We start from the raw sequence: 20,734 nt of genomic DNA, 5'->3' as shown, positions 1-20,734 counted from the left end.
CATCTTTCAACTTGCCAATTATTGAACTTTGGATATGTCCAAACATGGAAATGCTTTGGTGTTCACCTTCAAGTAACTCACTCTAACCATTTAGATCTAAGTTTGTAGCACTCGACAGCTTATGTGCTCCATGTTGAAATTATACAGTGTAAGTCACGAAGGCTTATAATTTATTTCGAATGAGTAAAAGATTAACAACCTATCACCTAGAAAACAAATGAGGTACGCATTTTTCCTACCTTCAAGGACTTGAGGTATTGCCGTCAACAATGGTAGCGATGTATTGTTCAACTTAAGTACTATATGCCGCCACTTAAAACTAAAATCAAACTAGAAACCAGTCTTTTGTCACACCCCTACACCATACTCCTTAAGGAATTGATAATCCCTTATGATATAAAAAAAAAAAACATTTGTTTGATTTCGTGAAACTAACTACACCAAAATGTACAAACCAAACTACATATCTCAAGTAAACCTACAGTCGAGTTCTTTCATCCCAATATTTTGATTTACAAACATAAAAAGAAAAAAAAGGTAAGATCGAAAACTCACGAGTCCCAACTTTTGAATGGTAACGTTAAATAACTATTTTAAGGTGTTCAACTAACTTTTCACCTTTAAATCGTGTCTCCTAAACCGCGAGCATGTTTTCCATAAGATTCTAACCAACAACTGTAAATTTTAACAGTTATTGCAGATACTTCTATCTTTTATCTGTTCAACTTTTTGGTTGTTCATTCTTCAAGGCGCGAAAAACAAAATCTTGGCTGCTCTTTAAAGATCTTGGCACATTTAATTTCAACTTAATGCTACTAATTGTCGAGCATCGAATCAAGGGAAAAAAAATAAAAACAGGAAGTTTCCTATCCCGGGAATCGAGTAACCATATTATAATACATATATGCATTATATTCATTTATTTATTTACAAGGACTTTAGGTGAGTGAACTAGTTTTTCCATCATCGCGATGCAACGAGCCTAAGGGTAGTTTGGTCATTATGATCCCGCGTTGACGCTTTGGGTCGCAGAAAGAATTTGGAAAGCCGCATTCGAAATTTTTCTTTTTTGGGTATAATCGTAATTTTGGCCCCCGGAGTAGCTGCGGGACGCGGGGAAACGCGAAAAAAAAAATGAAATAGAAAAACAGAGAGAGAGAAGGAGACGAAGGTGCAAGGAGTCGTCCGAAGGGAGCCATCGTGACCGTACACGCGTAAGGTCGGAAAGGTGATGGTTGATGCCGCTTTACGAATAGCGGATTGCCACGTGTCGAGGAAGTACATTCGAGGCGATTCGGAAGGAAGAATGGTCTCTCCCTCGGTTTTTTTGCCAGATAAATTATATCTGGTGCCAATTTGTGGACATGGTTCGAAGAAGCGGCTCATGCTCACTAGATTTCTCATCCTAGCAGTTTTTTTCTGCTAACTATGATGTCACATCACATGCCCTTACCATTTATCCATTTGTGCATGTTAATCTTCTCTGTGTCATTCCAATTCCATCGGATGTACCTGAATATCTCACATGACGTAGTTATGACCTGAACATGAGCTAAATTTAGCAAGAGAGAGTGGTCTCAAAGGTAACCAATCTAGTCATGCTTCAATCATTTTTCTGTATTCTAATGGATTGAAGAAACATGGATTTTATCATGGATTTTTTTGCCATATTAGCAAAAGCACCCTACATAAGATTCATGAATTTCGAATGCAGTAGCTTTTTCGCTTAGTTGAAGCCTCTACGACTTGTATTTTAGCAAAACAGAAGCAAGCGGCCTCGAAAGAAAAACCCATTTCAGATTCAGCAAATGAAATAAGATGACTTGTTGATGGGAAAAATCTCCATTCCTTTTTTTTCTTTCCAGAAACCTTTAATACGACGGCAATCGCAATAGCAGACACCAATCCAGACAAGGGCAATGACGGTCGAGCATCAGCGCCAGATATGACTGCACCATATCAGCATTTTTTAAGTACGATGGTTTCACTAAGAGCTATTTTGAAGAAAATCATACAGCTTTATTCATTACTCGATCGAATAGTCAAAATAGATATTCTAAGCACCGCAAGAACCAGTCAATCAGAAAGATGCATACGGAGACAAATCAACATGAACTTATTTACATAGTTGACAGCTCCGTAGGAAGAGGAACTGAATGCTGGGTTGGTATGAGTGCCAATATCTGGTTCTTAACCATGCCCATGCACTGCTGAATCTCTCTGTAAGTAACAAGGTTCTCTGAGCAACATGGTTGTAAGCTTGTCACGGCTGTATCAAGTATCTGGGCGACTTCTGCCGGTGGATACTGTCTTTCTGTACATGTCTGCACATAAAATGGAAAAGCAAAAGATAAATAACAGAAATGACAATGAGAAATGCGGGTTGCCGATACAAATCCGTGCAACATAAATAAATAAGCATGAAGGAGACTAAACAGGATCAGGTCAAACAGGTTGCTAATTAACACATTAGAGGGCTCGCTCAAGGCAAGACAAACCATGAGTTTCTTTCCAATATTGATTTTCATCACCTTTAATTTTTTACAATTCTAAATTTCGTAGTACTTCCGTGAAAGAAAAACTATCATTCCTTTCAGCTAATAAAGTTCACAGCAATTCTCAATAAAAGCATTGGACAATTTAAGATACAAGGATTTTGGGTACTCTAGATCATATCGCTTACCTGGATCATCAGAAGAGAAGCAACACAAGATGAGACAAGCTCTGAGAGTAGTTGACTTTCACTACCATCAGAAGAATTGCTTCTTGCTGAATCTGTTGTATTTGATGCCGGTGTGACCAATGCAATTGGAGTCTGATCACGATGAGCAGAATTACATTGGAGATTATCTGCTACAAGATAGGAAGACCTTGCTGCCGCCACACCAGATTCATGCCCTGAATGGTTACTGTTGACCAACTCCAGTGCTTCACCAACTCGGCTGAAAGCGTCTTCTCCATCCTTGACGGAAGACATTGCCTGAAATTTTAATAATAACATCAAGAACAGAATAAATTCCGGAACTGCAAAAGCTTGATGTGGTTCACTTGATGCTTTTGTCACAATCATAGTCACTTAAAATTTATTTTAAAATGAGATATCCAAGGAAGTCGAGTGTCAACTGGTTCACATAACGAAAAAAAACGGCCATTTGAAAGCATTTTTCTTTTTCAAATTCATAGCCATCTCCTTTCCCTATGTTGATGTAGTCAATAATTCCTTCGAAGTAAATGAAATGGTGATATTAAGTAAACTTGGCACAAAGCAATTTCTTCTAATATACCTGCATGGCAGCATCCACCATCATCCTTGCCTTCCTTCTAGCACTATCAATGATTTCCGACACATGAGGTCCAGAATCTTGTGAATGAAAAGCAGGTTGATCAGACCCCAATGAACTAGGCACCACTCCTGTGTTGCTCATAGGCTTCACCCAAATGTTTGAGCTATCCTTATAAGTGTTTCGTTGCCTCAAGTAACGAAGTGCAGCTGCTACCTGATAGAAAATGTAAAATGTTTTAAAAAAACATCAAAATTATGGCAGTTTCAAATTTTTAGTAGCAACAAACAACTAACTAGTAATTTTGCTTGCATTCAGAAACTTACTTGCTCATTTGCATCCTTTAATTGTAAAAGCACCATGGCATACTGCTTTCTGAAATGCTCAGAATCCCTGATGGACTCATTTCTCTGGTTTCCACTAACTTCCTCATTCATGTGCTTCAGCTCTATCAACAACGCTTCCTAATAGAATCAAGCAGGCAAAATGTAGACAAATCAAAAGGGCAAAAGATAGAACAAAAAAAATGGAAAATGGAAAAAAGGCTACATTGGTTAGTCTTATATTGGAATGAATAGATCATCCATGTTAAATACGCAATTTCTTTTAGTTCTTTTGTGTGCGTGCATGTGTGTACATACATCTATTCACCTTTCTAATTTTTCATTTTTTCTTCAGTTTTTACTCAGTTAATAAAAGGCTGACTGAGATATCCACTGGCTAAAACCGTATGTTGGTTGTATATATTGAGGCTGAGCCACTCTTTGTAAAGTAGCCGTGTGAAGCCTGAAAATTGAGTCTTACTGAATTTAATATTTTCAACCAGATTTGATGTTATCTAGTTCGTGTGTGATTCAGTGAGTTTTCAGACTGTTTCCAGGTTTGTGCGAGCCTATTGCTGAGAATAGATTCATACCGAACCTTGTGAGCTTCTTCACAAGGTTTCACTAAAGTCTTCTTTGCTGTATAACCATAATGAGTTCATGGTAACATGCATAGCTAGCTTCTTTTTCTGAAGCATACATCCCCACGCCATAATTATATTTTACTAACAGAAAGTTGAAAGACAAAAGGACCCTATATGTCCGATTCCAACATGCACTTGGAGTGCCTCAAGACATATCATATGCCCAACCTAATATTAGATGTGGCCTATACCATCACCTACCAGGCAACGTTTCTGTTCCAGAGCTATAGAAGAGAAAAAGATGGAACAGGAGCCTATTTTTCAAAATCTCCATTACAAAACTTTTTTGAAAGGAATGCAGCAAAATTCTTGTTTCACTAGATGACGTTCAATTGCCACATTAGACAAAAAATAATGTCCCAATTTCAAGTCCGGAATTGCCAAAAGAAAAGGAACAAAAAAAAGTTGCATATCTGAACCTTTTTATCAAGAGCACGTGTTAGATCGGTAAGTGCCCTTATATCAGCTTCTGTTGCTTGGATCTGTGCCAGAGTGCAAGGTTGACTGTACATTGCTTGCTGAGCAGCAAAAGACACTTCATTTGCAGCAGCTTTTGCCTGCATAATAGCATCAATACTGTCTGCCTGCATCACAGGTTACATTTTAGGACTCAGAATCTCAAAGCCTCGACTTTGTAAGCAATATAGACAAACCTTTGCTTGCTTTAACAATGTATCCATGGAATGGTTTGGATCAGCAGCATGGCCAGGGCCATCGACAGGCTCTAAACTTTCACTTCCAGAAAACTTTGTGGGTCCTGCTGTCTTCCATTCTTTTGCCATAACGTTTGCTTTATGCTCATGAAGTTCCTCTTTGAAACCATCTACAGCCACATTCTTTCTTCTAAGGGCTTCAGACATATTATCCAGTGGATTTAGGGGCATGCAATCAATATCCTAAGAGAACAAAAGGGTTATCTAACAAGTTATAACGGCAAGGGAGATGAAATAAAATGTAGAATATTAAGCATTCGGCACAAGAATCATAATGGCTGCAGAAGCAATCACCCTTCCCATATGCATGAAACAGTAAATGTGGCATCTCACTTTTTAGGTTATCAAGCTTTGCTAGACATAAACCAAATTAGGAGAATATAGGTAACAAAAGCAAGACGTGCATAACCCTACATAATAAATAAAGAAAATCCATTCTTTTCAAAGGATGAGCACAAATTCCCTTGTTTTTAATATAATGAGCTTACATCTGTCAACAGAAGAAAATGAGAAGATAATTTCACAAAAACAAAACATTACCAGAACAATCTCGACTCCTAAGTCATGCCTGTCAAATTGAACTCTGCATCTATTCCTATCAACAGTTAGTATGCTCCCATCATGAATCTCCCGTGTCCTGGGATGACAAGCAATAACACGCTGACCAACCGTTAGAGGTCTAGCCAAATCCGTTGCCACTTCACGAACACCAGTTCTCACTTCAGCATAGTGCTTCCTGACAGACTCCCGGTACTGTTCCAATTTATCCCGTTCTTCTTGCAGAAATTGTTGAGACAACCGACGAGGCTTACCAAGGGAACTGAAAAGCAATACTAACATAACATCAGAAGCAGAAAAGACTAGGAATATCCAACACCAACAAGGTACACTCAGATACAAATCACAAAGAAACAATAGGCAAAAGCAAGGAGAAGTATCAGTTAAACTCAGAGCACATATAGAATTAACTCAGAATTAGTATTATACCTCCTTATGACGCCCCATTCAACACGAGTTAACCTTGGGACATGACCAAGGCCCACATGGTTCAAGTACTCCACAAATTCACTTCGAGCAAACCATGGATAATCTATTGCACTATAAAACCATTCAAACATACACCACCTACGAAGTTTTGGAGATGAAAGGCAGTGATCAAGTTTGTCCTGCAGGCGAACAATTTATGTCATGCACTCTTAGCAACTAAACTCCTACAAGGTCCAAGGAGGATATCACTAACCTTCAAATCAGCCACTCTATCAAATGCCAAACGAGAACTTTTATCGGACTTGCTGCCAGCCAAGACATGGTCAGCAGGAGCTGTGCTTCCAACATTATCACAAGGCCATATCTCCTTTGAAACTGCAGTTCTCTGAAGATCCGTCTTACGCCTACTCCTGTGCTTGGTTGGTGGGCCAACTTGGTTAACAATGCAAACTTGTTCAGCTGATTCACCTATATCTGTTGCAGTTCTTCCCAAATCAGTATTGGAGGAAGTTCGCTCAAGTGTCTTTACAGGCTTCCCTTGCTTAGCCGATGGGGTACCTTGGTTTACCCGCTTAGCTTTACTAGTAGACCTTCTGCCTTCTTGATTCTAAGAAAAAAAGCAGAAGAAATATAGGCATGCAAGATCAAGCAAATCAAGTGCAGAAAACGGAGGAAACAACAAACACTTCAGGGAAAAAGCTAGGTTGATCACAGAGAGCAGAAAAAAGAACAGAGAACTGGAGTATACTCTATGCAAACCCAAAAGGAGTACTCTTAACAAGAAAATCAACAGGATAAGCTAGATCCAACACAATGATTAAGTTTCGAGGTTAGACACAATTTAAAGGCACTATCCTGCTGTACCATCAAACGGTCACCCATTAATACAACAACAACATTATTTGGCTCCAAATTCAGAGAACTACCTACCATACCCTCTTCAAACTCTACTAACACCATTACTTCATCAAGACCATGAATACCAGCAAAGCCATTGCCCACTTGAATACCAGTGTTCACAATCTTTACTTCTCAGTTCTTCTATTATAATGCTCAATCCAATTGCGGATAATACAACTAGTTTCTTTGGTTCATAATCACAAACGACTTTCTCATGTTTTACATGGGAAAAGGGGAAAATATGGTAATTTTTTAAAAATAATAAAAAAAGACTAAAAATTAGGGGAAAATAACATAAGTGAGAAATTAATAACACAAACATCAAAAAATAAGTAGAAGTAGATTTGTAACAAATAAAAAATAGAAAAAGCATTAAAAAATGCAAAAAATGAAAAAAAGGGGGAAAACGCGTTTTATTTGCATTTTTTTTTCGATTTGGATTTTTTCTTTAAAAAAATGATGTTTTTTTTTTAATTTTAAACGGCTGACTTATTTATCATGTTTTTCTTTTCTTGAAAAAAACACGTTTTTGTGACTATGCTTTGGCTCGAAGGGTTACCATCAGTATCAGTTAAGCCATATCTAGCAGATTACCTGAGGTTAACAAAAAAATGCATGTACTATGGCCACACTCAGAAAGTGAAACAGAAATGCAGAAGACATGCATGGAATTGGAATAACAGAATTTTAATTTTTGCATGCATGAACCATGGGTGGAAAATGATCATGTTTCCGCATCCGTATGACTACTGATGGAACATGTTGTTAAAAGGGTTCAGCAGAGATTGGGTGTTAAGTAGCTCCTAGGTGGGTCTAGTTGCTTTACGCGGTATTAAAAAAAATAGAACTAATGAATTCTAGATGTTACATTCAACAAACAAATTGCAGTTTATAACAAAATAACACAATCATATTCAATGAGAACTCAACAAACGATGCTGTTCATTCAAACATAATGCAGAGTGTACTACAGTCGAAGTACTATATGGTATTATACTCTCTCTCTCTCTCTCTCTCTCTCTATATATATATATATATATATATATATATATATATATATATAGAACAGAACGTCAGTAAATGACTACTAATGAATAACAGTATATATAGCGAGAGAGAGAGGGAGAGAGATGGGAGATGAGTAAGGCCACTCTCAAAATGGAACTGGAATTTCAAGTCCCTTTCCCTCCCCATGATCCATCAATCCGAGAGGGGAGAGGATGGTTGTCACAAGGAAAAATAAAAAAGAAGGCAGCGATAAGGAAAGAGCAGATGAGAGAATTGAGAAAAAAGAGAGGAAAAAAACAGTTCCAGAAATGGACAGGTTGAAGTCTCTCTCTCTCTCTCTCTCTCCCTCACACACACACACACTATATATATATATGTGTGTGTGTGTGTGTATCACATAGGCAGAACAAGAAGTAACAAGACTGAGAAACTATCTATACACACGCACATGCAGAGAGCCATATAAATGCAGGTACCTTACACATCCTATAAGAAGGGAAACACGAGTAAAGAAAAGAAAAAAGAAGAAAAACCATAAAAGGAACAAGATAAAATGCAAAAGAGAAATCAAGGCATGAGGAGAAGAAGGAGAAAAGAAGAAGAAAAAACCAGGATGACTGAAGAAGAAGGAGAAAAAGCCTAAAAACAGGTTTGTTACATGAAAAAGCTCAGGGGACAGGTCACGTAGGCACACCCAAATGCCAGCCTGAGCATTGAATATGGACTCATTTCCCAGATCAATTCAGCTTGGGTTATGAGCACTGCCTGGCACACCTAGGCCGGTGAATAAACACTCTCTTAGGGTTTCAAGTGACCTGTGCCCAGCTTCTGTTTTGACAACTCAATTCGTAACTATGATGTATAAAAGGATATTCAAAAGAAAAAGTAATGACAATATCAGGATATTTAGCACTTTACTTATTTGGCAATATTCTAAAATACTTTGGTATTTTCCCATAAACTTTCTAAAATATCACAGCACCTATGACTATGCATACCACATGGTGTAACACATCCCATATAAGCTGTTCAGTTTTAATAGTTACTATGAAAGAAACTCCAAGATAGATGTTGAAGAACCAAAAACAGCCAATCTATAATTAATGGAATACAACAAACAGCTGTGTCAGTGGCTTGATCGCTCATATGATCAACATAACTACTAATTACCATTAAATATTTTAGGACTTGTAGCAGGAACACTGAAATCTTAATTGTGTATCTTTGAAAACACATCAAACTATCACACCAATCTGCTGGACAAAGTGAACTCAGAGTAATGCGAAAAAGAATAAAAGAATAAAAATAGCCAACTTACCTCTGCTTTCTGAGATTCAGTAACTTGAGCACCAAGAAGAGATTCAGCAGGCTATAAGTTGAAGTTTGAACACAAAAAATAATATCAGAAACTAATAAGATTGTTTGACTGGCTAGAAATACTCATGAAGAGGTTGAAAGGGGACAAGCAGAGGGAGGGAAGAAGCCAACACCACGCTGGTCGCAACACTTACTTTTCCAGCTAATGATTTGCGTTTTGCTTTCGAGATGCTGCTAGTTTTATCAGATCGCTTTGTTGAGACAGTTGGATCAACACTTGGAGATGAAGGTTTCACGGATTTAACATTCCGTGGTGAAACGCCTGCAGCACCATGTGTTGAGGAATTTCCCTTCTTATTGGATGAGCTTCTAGATCGATCTTTTTGAAAGCCCAAAGAAGCAGCTTCTTGTGTATTAGGCTTGTCAACAACATCAACATTTCCCTTTTCTTCTTTCACTTGCACTGACGATTCTGGAAATGAAACATAATTCTTTTCCCTCAAACCTTATTATTCACAAACAGGAAGTCTTCCCTTCAATTTGAAATAACAAAAGAAAAGGAGCAGATACAGTATAAACAACGAGTTCAGCTAATGAACTGCGACATAACCATCCTTAGAAAGTCTTCTTCAGGGCCCCACAATTTTAAAATGAAAACTCAAAATGCCAAGAGGAAGTTAAACTATGAAGAATTTGATCAAAGAGAAACATTGTTGAATAAAAGGTCAACACGAGAAGCATCTTTTAGAAGATAGATGCAAGGTTTTACTTGGTAAATGCACTTCAGGTCATCACAATGAAATAATCTCCAATCACAACAATGACAAGAACTAGTAGACGTTAAATTTGCTAAAATTGCCAAGTACACTAGAGTTTGAGGTTTCTTGACCTATGTGGACTAGGTAGGCATATAAGTGACACAAAAGATAAATTACTATATACTTTTGAACTTTTACCCCAAAAATGCAAGTCAGGTCATTGACTAACCAAACTGTAGCACCTAACATTTTAAAATTTTTCCTTTTTTTAACTTCAAATCTCCTGTTGTGCTGGTTGAGATAGGGATGTTAGCAGACACCTATCCTACCCTTCTTTACCACTCTATCACTCACTCTTTATTCTTCTTCCTCTATCTTTGCCTCCTGACCTTCTAATTCATTTTCTCCTTTTTCCATATCCACCAATCAGGATTAACTAGTACCCACCTCGTCGTTTTAGCAGGCCTACGACGTAAAGAGCCGCATACTGCTTTTAACTACATAGTTTACGATTGAACAAAGTAGATGGTGTACGCATGATTGGAGAAATATGACATGAGCTAAGGTAGTTAGTAGCTTTGGTTGTGGAAAGCATAAAAGAGAACCCATAAACACGTATTTCCAAATTGTGAAAAAAAAAAAATTTTGGAAAAACCACCTCAGAAGTTTTTTGAAGTCTTTGAAGATACAATTCAAAGCAAGTACACTTTTAAAAAACTTGTTTAAACTTTATCAAGCAGTATGGGTGGGCATCGGGCCGGGCCCGGGCCCGGCCCGATGGGGGGAAGGGGGAAGGAGGAGAGGGCCAGAGGGGGTGGAGGTAGAAGCAGAAGGGGGAGGGGGAAGAGGGGGAGGAGGTGGAGGCGGAAGGGGGAAGAGGAGGAGGAGGAGGATGGTGGACGGGAGGAGGAGGAGGGGAGGGGGGACGGGAAGAGGAGGAGGAGGGGAAGGGGGATGGGGGACGGGAGGAGGTGGAGGCGGAAGGGGAGACGGGAGGAGGAGGAGGAGGAGGAGGATGGGGGATGGGAGGAGGAGGAGGAGGGAAGGGAGGAGGAGGAGGAGGGGGGACGGGCCGGGCCGCATCATTGGGCCCGGCCCGAGACCCAGTTTTCCCGGCTCGGGTCCGGGCCGGGTACCCGCCGGCGGCCCGGCCCGACGCCCAGGCTTATCAAGCAGATGAGATAATAAACCAGATTCTGACCTTCTTGTAGTTATTAATATGATTAGAAGTTTAGAACTATATGATAACCATCAATCCCAAAAAAGATGCTTTGAAAAAATGAAGGTGTCAGAACACAAGTCATTTACTATAGGCTATAAAGTGGTGTTTTTGTCTTCAAATCAACATTCAAAGATAGCTTTTGGCCTTTGCACCCAATATGATTGTGTCCACCTTTTCTGCTTAGCCATGCAATATCTCATCAACTGATTGAGCATTTAAACATGTGTCCTTTGGCTTATGGGATAAATGTCATCCAATTCTGCATTAAGTATGTGAAAGAACAATATTTTTATGTACTGCATATTATTATCTGTTATTGATTTTTCACAATGTTTAGCTAAATTAATTCAAAATTAATGCTCTACGGATCTTATTTTTGGGATGGATCACTCGTATGTCTAAAACTTTAAGGATTCTATAATGGAGCACAAATGTGTACAGGCAGAGAATCCTGACTATGCGGCTTCATGGTTCAACAAGGCTTGTGCATAATTCCTTTGCATTGAGTAAATCGCTCACAACATTCACTTCATTACAGCAGAATAACATCCAGATTCCATCTCTCATTGTTTTCCATCCAACAAACAGCAATGCACAAAAGTACACAAAAGAATAGATAAAGAACTTCAAGTATTCTCCCTATGACACTGGGAAGTCTCATCTTACACTCTAGTCAGACACCTGAAAAAAAGCATTTCTTTTGCAAATCCATGCCCCCATGCAGACACAAATAGTGTCCTGTCACAGGTTCGTAAATGCATAGGTTTTTGTAACCTATAAACCATGCTTCATTGAAACTGGCAATACATTTCACACGGGTGTTTATTTAGCCTGTTGTACCACCTTATTCAGGAAATCTTCTTCCACCTAACACCATGCTTCAGACATCTCAGATGTTCCACAGTGCACCTTTACATTCGACATCTTACGCTATTTACTTGTAGGCCTAGCTGCATTGATGGTCGTACCATTATTTTGTTAATTAGGGTTCCATTACAGAAATAGGAAATGGCTCCCAGCAATTAAGGGTTCCCTTACTGAAATAGGAAATGGCTCCCAACATTTAAGGGTTCCCTTGCAGAATAGGAAATGGCTCCCAGGCTCCCAGCATTTAGGGAGAACAATCAAATTTTCTGGACTTGCTATATTAGTTATAATTTCTCTCTTGGAGCTAGCGAAAAGGTTAACCTTAAACAGCAAGACATAACCGAGCATCACATGCAAGAAGAGAGAATTCTCACATGCACATAAAACAACAATCTATGTCTAAAGTAATGTGATTGTACAGCATTAAGTATGAATCTGCCCTAGTTGGTGCATGTAAGGAAAACAAAGGCACCATGATCAAACTAACCATCTACTAACCAGCGAAAAATCAGGCATTCACTCATTTGAATCATGATAACAAGTGGTAAAATGTCACAGCAACTCAGTTAAATATTAAGCTTACCAGATTCCATAACTGATGGAAACATGCAATTCAAGGACAAATCTGCCAATGTCTGAAGGGCAACAAGCGCATAATTTTCATCTGCAAATTGTTAAAATAGAATATAAATTCATTTACCCAGTTGCAGGAAAACAAAAACATGAGTGATACTGATTGACATCCTTGTGGCATTACTAGGTTTCCAATGGCTCACCATTACTGATAAGCTACTTGGCTATGCAAAGCAGCAAAAATACACTAGTTGCACAGACCAGCTTTTTGTTTCATTGCTTTGAACTTTCTGATTAACCCTAAACTATGCACTTCCATAAAGAACTAGCGTTCTAAAATAGCTAACTGCCATCAGCACAAAACATACCTAAGCTTCTGAAGACTCAGATATTGACCTAGGCAGTGCCATAAATTTGGAATATTGTCCAGATTGAGATCAACCCCATGAAACCTACAACTGCATGTGTGCACTTGATGCAGGCACAAGGACATACACTAATACATCAGAGCGAAAACCTACTGTTTCAAGTCACAAACTCCCATAGTTCATCAACACTTCCGAGATCTGAACTAAAATATTATCCATATCAAAATTAAAAAAAAAATGTCTTACTCTTTCTGACAGTCCACACTTGAACAAATTGAAAGAGAAGGAGGACGACGAGGTGGGGGTGGTGGGGTGTATGGGGAGCGGAATACTCAGATGATAAAATAGGCAAAAGAGTCTCTGATAGTAACTCCTAATTGAATTGATCCCTACCTTTAGTAAACTTTTGTCCGCTTCTTTTCTTTGGGGATGACTTCCCACTTCTCCTATCTGCAACTTCAGCCTCATGATCATCTTTGTCACCCTTCAGGCTTAGACCGTCTTCAGTACAGCTACATTCTTCCCTCACATCATCATACAGTCTAGTATCAGGTGCTTGAAATTTTGTTTTTCTCCCTTGGATCTTCATCTTGTGCTGTGCCTGTGAAACACCAGTACTTCCTGTGTCCTGAAGAGCTCTATGGCTTGCCAGCTTCACACTCTCTATATTCTCAGCTTCCCTGCTCCCTAAGCTACCCTCTAAGCCTTCGTCCATTCCAAAATACATTACCTTGAGCACAGCCATTTTAGCTTCAGTGTGCAGAAATTACTAACTTACAAATGTAAGGAGGCAAAAGAAAGACAGAATGGCCTACAACTCCGTGTTATTGACCTTTATAACAAGACAAAAAAGAATAACACTGCCAGTCACACCAGTAAGTACCTTCTTTTCACCATTCTGGGCAGGTGATGATCGAGTTTGATCTGTTCTCCTGCTTGGTGTTTGAGAAACCTGGGGTGAACCCCCTCTTTGTGATGCTTCCGCTAATGTAAGGGCCACTGCCTGCGCCACTTCATCATCAGGATCCCCTTCTGAACTTAAGTTTTGTTTGTTCAATGCTCCAAACCTTTTTCCATCATCCATAACAGGAACCCTGGGGGTCCTCTTTCCCACAATACGAGGGCGGCTACCTGCAGAAAACATGAAGAATACATTCTAAAGCTAAAGCACCTCCACTACGTTTAGCAACTAATAGCAAAATGTACCATACAAAGAACAACTACAGTACCTCCAGTGCGCCTCTTCTTCAGCAAAGCAGCACACCCATAGCTCGAGGCAATGGACTGGTGTTGTAATAAATCAGGAGGATTTTTGTCCACATGTTTGGAAGAATTTAACTGAAATTTCCTCCGAGCACGTTTTTGAGGCTTCTTTGGTGTCCCATATCCATCATTGCTTTCATGATCACTATCGCTTCCTTCCTGTTAGCCAAAATGCATTTAAATTAAAAAAGACGAATTAAAAGATAACTCAAAACAGGATGGATGTGTCATTCAGGAAGCAAAGGAAAGCCAGTTCAAGCAAAAGGGTACATAAATGGACTGTCCACAGGTGAAAGGATCAGCCCTTCACCTCCATCACACAACTCGGGCAAAGTTCTCTATGTTGCATATCAGATACTTCTTTTTCCCTACATTGTGTACAAGTTATGCCACTTGAAGGTTCTTTTTATATTGTGCATGAGAAGCAAGTTGTGCACGAGAAGCAAGGTCCTACTCTTGTTTCAATGCCAGCCTCAGGCTATCTAGATCAGGGCAGGTCCACTTTTTTTTTTTAAGGCAGGGCAAAGAAAAACGGAAATTTCCCCTAGGTAGACATTGGAAAAGGACATTTTTTTAGAGGAAGAAAATTTCACCTTCACTGGATTTCAGGGTGGGACAAAATTTTTGCACCAACTTATGAGGTGGAAAAACACAAGTAATTCGAAAAGCATTTAGTTTCCAAAGGAGAGATGAAGTTAAAAAATCAGTTGCAGTTGAAAAATTTTCAACTCATTTTGGGGATATAAAGTGAACATCTAACCACATAATTGTGCAGCTTGTGTGGGAGAATTTGAAGATACTACCCCTATTTCAAGGATAAATACATCTTGGAGTGCATTTTGTCCTACATCCAAACACACCCTTAACATTCAAGGTTTTTTGCCCTAATGTTTTACTTCTTTACAGTCCTGTGACTCTTGTCACTCTTAAAAGTTTCAACAAGGCACATGAAAGTGAAAAAGGATTCTTTTTATAATAGATATGATGGTCGTATTGCAACATTTTCTCAACAAATCCATTTTGGCAATATTTTGAAAATATTGAAATATTTTTCCAATAAAAACAGTTTTCATTGTTTTGGCGAGAAAATTTTGGTATACGTACCATAATTTAAATGTGTAAGACCGTCTTTCATAACATTCAGCCTTGAAAAATTCATGTAACTTTAAGTTCAAGAAAAAACCCTTTTTTGTCACTTGGTTATGTTTTGATGGTGCAATGTAAAATACACCTTTCATTGTACTGTAGAATACAAGACGGGAGGTGTATCATAGTTACAATTGATACAGTTACATAACCGAAACTAGCTTCAAGGGTTTATCACATCGTTTTTCTTCATAGTTACTTTATGTAAGATATGTATCATAAGAGACACATATTGCATTACTACATGCCATATTTCAAGATTCCAGTGACTTCATGTTCATCAATTATTTTAAGAAAAGTAATCGTTGCTACAAAAGTCATGGTTCATTGTGTCATTGCTAGTATGAAGGGCCCATGTTCGTGAATTCCTTCAGTTGATGACCAACTTTTATCCCACAATTCTTCATCTATGAGGTCAACATTACTAGGAAGACAGTCACTCAACCTATGCAAGAATGATTGAAAATACACCAGAACTGTAAAACGAACAACTACCACATAATATGTAATCCACATAGTAGCACACCAGTCCATTGAAAAGATTAAATAAAGAAGCAAAAAACTTGATATGTTCATCACATATAACTACAACAAAGCATGGATGGCACAATTCTAGGTAGAATTCAAATTTACCAGAATATGGTAATGATCAGTCATCATTGCAATAAGTCCAGCCACAGATGCAATTCCCTCTGGAAGAGATAGGTAGGCCTGCAGCAAATTAAGATTAAAGGCAAAATTTTACTATTCGAAAAGCCTTCCAAACCAAGGAATCATCATTCCAAATTAAATGATGTAAAAATGACAGATCCATGGCTCAGGTAGATTTTCAAGTACCCATAAAAGCCTAACAGGCACCATCCAGGCTTGAAAATTGAAAACATAGAAGAGGAAATTGTCAAAACGTAATTACAATCAAAGAGATGATAAGCTTCAGTATAGCATATTCATAATTCTCATCAATAAAAGTAACACGTAAGACTTACATCTGCCAACAATCCATGGATTGTAATGAACCACAACTTTTTGATCCCATGCCAAAGACAACCATGTCCAAATAAAAATACCAAGAAATACTAACAGAGGCATATTTTTAACTTTTAAAGGACCACAAGATTAAGAAGTTTCTCTTACAATTGAAGAAAAGCATCCAGCCATTATTCACAAAATTGTTCATATAGGCACAGTACATTATAATAAATACAATGCATTTAAGAGGGAGCAAGAGTGTAAAATTGAGTTCCTTGCAAGTATCAATAAGGCATTTCTGCACAACTAACAGATTTAGAATTGGATCAATATCTTTTTCTATATCTTGCAAGTAAAGCTGTTGACCGAGAAAGAAAATTTGGTTGCTACGTAGCATCCATGAAGAAAATACAAGAGGGTAGGAGTCCCAAAGTTGGACTTACCCTAAAAAAAGGCAGTGGTCATATAACAACTTTACCTAGAACTGAGTGGACTTCAGAACATTGTATTTTGTGTTTTTAGATGCATCCTCAACAATATTTTAAAAGATTCTCCTATAATCCATGTAGTATAAAGGTCAAGATGGCTCTCTCTTCAACCTTCAGCAAAATCACTGTTGTTTGCTCCATCCACTTGTTTCTTCCTCCAATTGTTGGTTCAAAGGAATTGGAAAGTGTTGCATTCTGCAATCACAAGCTTGCATTTCCGGTGAGGGTTGCTCTGCTATCTACTAGTTGAGTGGAGATCAGAGCAACAGCTTCAATTCAGTCCCTTGATAAATCATGGATAATAGAGTATTGCTTCCCAATATAGTATTCCCATTAAAATGAAACTATGAAAGTCAAGCAATTTATGGCATTACAAAATGGACAAAGAATCCTAGGGCTTGCATGTTGGAGACTGCTCAAGGGAGCCTAAATTTGATCAAGCAATTGAGAATAGAAAACAAAAACTGTTTACTTCAACCGTGAGAATATGCTTAGAGCCACATATGAGCCAGTACAGATCTTGGTGCGGGCCGGTACAGGTACAGACACACATTTTCTAAAAATGTGGGCATGGGGTTATGGTATATATATATATATAACATTGATGTTGATATTGTTTTGATTATTTTGTAATGAACATGTTTTTTTTAACATGAATAAAATTTAAGGATATTCTTTTGAATATATATAAACCATGGATTCTTTTGAATGGGATAAAAGTTATGGATGTTCTTTTCTCTTATTTTTTAATAAAAATAAAAAATTAAGGATGCTTCAGAAGAATTATTAAAAAGTTAAGAAATTTAAGAAAAAATCTCAAAAGGAGACAGGAGGTAAACCCTTCGCCTCCAAATCTCTCTCTCTCTCTCTCTCTCTCTCTCTCTCTCTCTCTCTCTCTTCCCCAGACAGACATAGGGAGAACTGCATCAATCACTATCATATTCTTTTTTTAACTTACCTTTTACAGTTTGGATCTGTGCCCCATTGGCACCACTGCCTACATTGAAGTACCCATGTATTGACATGGCACACGGGCACCCAGACCATTTCGATACTAGTTTGACTTAGACTTGGAGCCACTTTCCCTTATTTCCTCTATTAATTTATCTTAATTAACAGTCCAAGGTGGTATACATAGCACAATGAACTGCATAGCAAAAACTTCCCATCAGAAGGCAGGAGGAACATTCACAGAGTAGCCTTTCATTGACGTTTAATAAATGTAGATGAATATCCTCATCTTATTGCTTTTCCGGATGAAGTATGAATCCACCCAATCCACAAACACTTTTTCCAGCAACCTATCTAACACTAAAGCAATACCATACCTTGCCTAACATTTTAAGGAATGTTAAAATTTCAAACATTAACATCTAGTCATCCACAAAATCATAACATGAAGTTACTATTTATGCCTAGAAACATTTCAGTCGCTAATAATACTACACAAAATGATATTTAATCCTGATGATTCATAATAAAAAAGAGGAAAGGAGCATCTCCAACCTTGTTCATGTTATAGAGAGCATGCACCATATCTGCTGATCTATTACGGATTACACCAGCAACCTGGATACAAGCACCAAAGAGATATCACTCAATAGCCGGGCAGTAAACTTTACAAGCCAATTCAAAGAGGAAATTGGGTATGCTAGGAGGACCCCCAATTCAAATCCAGCATACACGTGTGAAAGTTTACATGCATGGTAGTCACTCTTCTCCAGAATGCAACAGTGACTTCCATACACAGGTTTAAACTAAAATATTTATTTAACGGAAATCTATTGAAGGTGCATTACAACATCACAAAAGGTTCATTTTTATTTGAGGCTAGAAAGCTGCTCAGAAAATTATGAAGTGTGGTGAAACATGTCTGTGATTGCAGGCTGCTAAATGGAGCTTCCTAGAAAGTTGTTCTCCTAAAGTTTTCAAAGCTTACAGCAACTATGAATCTACTAGATAATTATCAAAGGATCAACATGATAAACACCAGCAGCAAAGGGTAACTTTTCTTTTCACAACGACCATTCAGAAATGAAGAGTACTAGATACGATATACCTTTTTCCAATCTTTCCCATACTTGCGATAGGCTTCATAGAAGTGTTCAAGCTCCTCCTTACTCCATTGAGGGCCCAACATGTCAGACAACTTCCGTTTCTACATGGACATTTTGAGGAGTTGTTAAAAGCCAGTCTGATAGACAAAGATGATACTAATACAATTAGTCATTTACAATACAGATAACTGACATTAACAAAATCAGTGACATTTTCAGATTATTCTTTTGTTGTTACTCTTCCCTGATTAAACAAGGAAGCATTTAAATATGCAATTAGTTACATAAAAAGACCATCTCCCCATACTACCAATTACATTTGCTCCCTCAAACATCCACATAAAGCTAATAACAAAACAAACATGCATGATCAATTCCTATATTTTAAACTCAATTGGCAGTTTTACCCGTAGTTTGTTCTTATTGGTTCCATCTTCATCTCTCTCATGTGGCTCCTCATTGACTTTTGAAAATCTCTTGTTCACAAACCTAGATCTCTTGCTCGAAGACATACTTGCACTTATCCAGATCAATCTGGCACACAAACAACATAAGTGTTGAAATTTAATCACCAAGAGAGAATGCTGGAAACAAGCCAAACATCTTAGCTAGCAAATATATAAATTTCTTGGACCTATTCTGAAACGGAGAAAATAGCATCTTAATTGCAATGACAAAATATATCATCAAAAAAATCATAAGCTGCAAGTCCGACAGCTGTAATCCATGAATAATAAGGAATCCTCGGTAACAAGGAAAACCTATAAGAAGAATCACAATGAAAACGCTGCCTAAACAAAGTGTTCTCTAAGCAACGACCAAAAAGTAGTTCAGGCGGGAACAGATCTCCATCTGGGAGGATGTCCAACATTCACGGAACCTGCTCCTTAAAGGAAGCAGGAGAAGAAAGTGGGAGAAAATAAATGGATGGAAGAGCAGGTGAGGGAAAAGAGGAAAGAAAGAAAAAATAAGAAGAGATGGCCCGAGAGAAGCCCCGAAACTGGCATTGGGCTTCAAAGAAAATATCATATAACAAAAGGTCTTTAGTCTGGACGTGTAAAAACTCGGCGTTTTGGAAACATTTTCCGCTTAAAAACATCTAGAGTTTCGCAACGATCTGCGAGGAACACCGGAGAAGGCGAAAGCTAAAAATTCCTATGCAGCCAGACGCCTGTCGATCAGAACACATCACGCCAGCATAAATCAACACCACGAACAAAATCCCCAAACGAGCCGGCGACCAAAAGTTAGCAACCAAAATCCCAATAACATCAGAATAACTAAAACAACGGAAGCAAAAATCTCCCGAAGTCACTCAAGAAGTGACAACCAATTCGCGCTACTTCCCATTTCACCAAGCACCCAAACCCCAAAAAGCCAACTCCTCCATAATTCTTAGGTGCAAATAACGATAATCTTCGCGCATCAGATCATCCTACCCGATGGGATACAGGGACTACATCCGAAAAACCAAAAATCCGCGGGAAACCCTAGCGCCAAGAACAATCGACAAGAAACCCCAAGCAAGAAGCAGATACAAGAACTTCCGATTATGAGAGAGAGAGAGAGAGAGAAAGAGAGAAAGAGAAGATATGCAAGCACCTCTGATTTCCGTCATCGAAAATAGGCAGCAGACGTCGAATTCCTTCCTGCTCCTGCTCCTCCTCCTCCTCCTCCTCCTTCCTGGGTCATGATGTGGAGAGGGAGAGGAAGATAGATGGAGGGAGCTTCGCAGCTTGAAAGGTCTGGGGGTTCTCCTTCCTTTTGATTTCCTTAGTACGCAAAATTTCAAAAATAACGAGGAAGAAATAATTTAAAATATATATGTATCGAGCACGGAGCTTCGGAAG

General features: G+C 38.4%; 1 protein-coding gene across 1 annotated transcript; it reads right to left on the bottom strand.

The window, feature by feature from the left end:
* Positions 1–1,997: 1,997 nt before the first annotated feature.
* Positions 1,998–20,675, bottom strand: LOC116260395 (protein ALWAYS EARLY 3). Its single transcript, XM_031638712.2, has 20 exons — positions 20,487–20,675; positions 19,292–19,418; positions 18,887–18,985; positions 18,334–18,396; positions 16,004–16,081; positions 14,191–14,383; positions 13,845–14,092; positions 13,355–13,691; positions 12,604–12,684; positions 9,368–9,645; positions 9,175–9,225; positions 6,202–6,555; positions 5,949–6,127; positions 5,502–5,781; positions 4,902–5,144; positions 4,668–4,832; positions 3,608–3,745; positions 3,285–3,497; positions 2,684–2,980; positions 1,998–2,324 (listed from the first exon to the last, which is right to left on the bottom strand). The coding sequence occupies exons 2-20, from the start codon at positions 19,394–19,396 to the stop codon at positions 2,121–2,123; spliced, it is 3,606 nt and encodes a 1,201-aa protein (XP_031494572.1). The 5' UTR covers positions 19,397–19,418; positions 20,487–20,675; the 3' UTR covers positions 1,998–2,120.
* Between the last annotated feature and the right edge of the window lie 59 nt (positions 20,676–20,734).

Source organism: Nymphaea colorata, chromosome 9 (genome assembly GCF_008831285.2).
Source record: "Nymphaea colorata isolate Beijing-Zhang1983 chromosome 9, ASM883128v2, whole genome shotgun sequence".
NCBI classification, from domain to species: domain Eukaryota; kingdom Viridiplantae; phylum Streptophyta; class Magnoliopsida; order Nymphaeales; family Nymphaeaceae; genus Nymphaea; species Nymphaea colorata.
The sequence above is the reverse complement of the archived record's forward strand: the minus strand, read 5'-3'. Positions and strand labels throughout refer to the sequence as shown.

Bases quoted from the DNA above. Each gene is read 5' to 3' on its own strand.
- LOC116260395 (XM_031638712.2), bottom strand. From the start codon at position 19,396: ATGTCTTCGAGCAAGAGATCTAGGTTTGTGAACAAGAGATTTTCAAAA. The intron at 14,384-16,003 runs GTAAATTTGAAT...TTTGGCTAACAG, and splicing joins CTGATCATTACCATATTCTG to GAAGGAAGCGATAGTGATCA. The intron at 3,746-4,667 runs GTTCAGATATGC...TGATTCTATTAG, and splicing joins CACGTGCTCTTGATAAAAAG to GAAGCGTTGTTGATAGAGCT.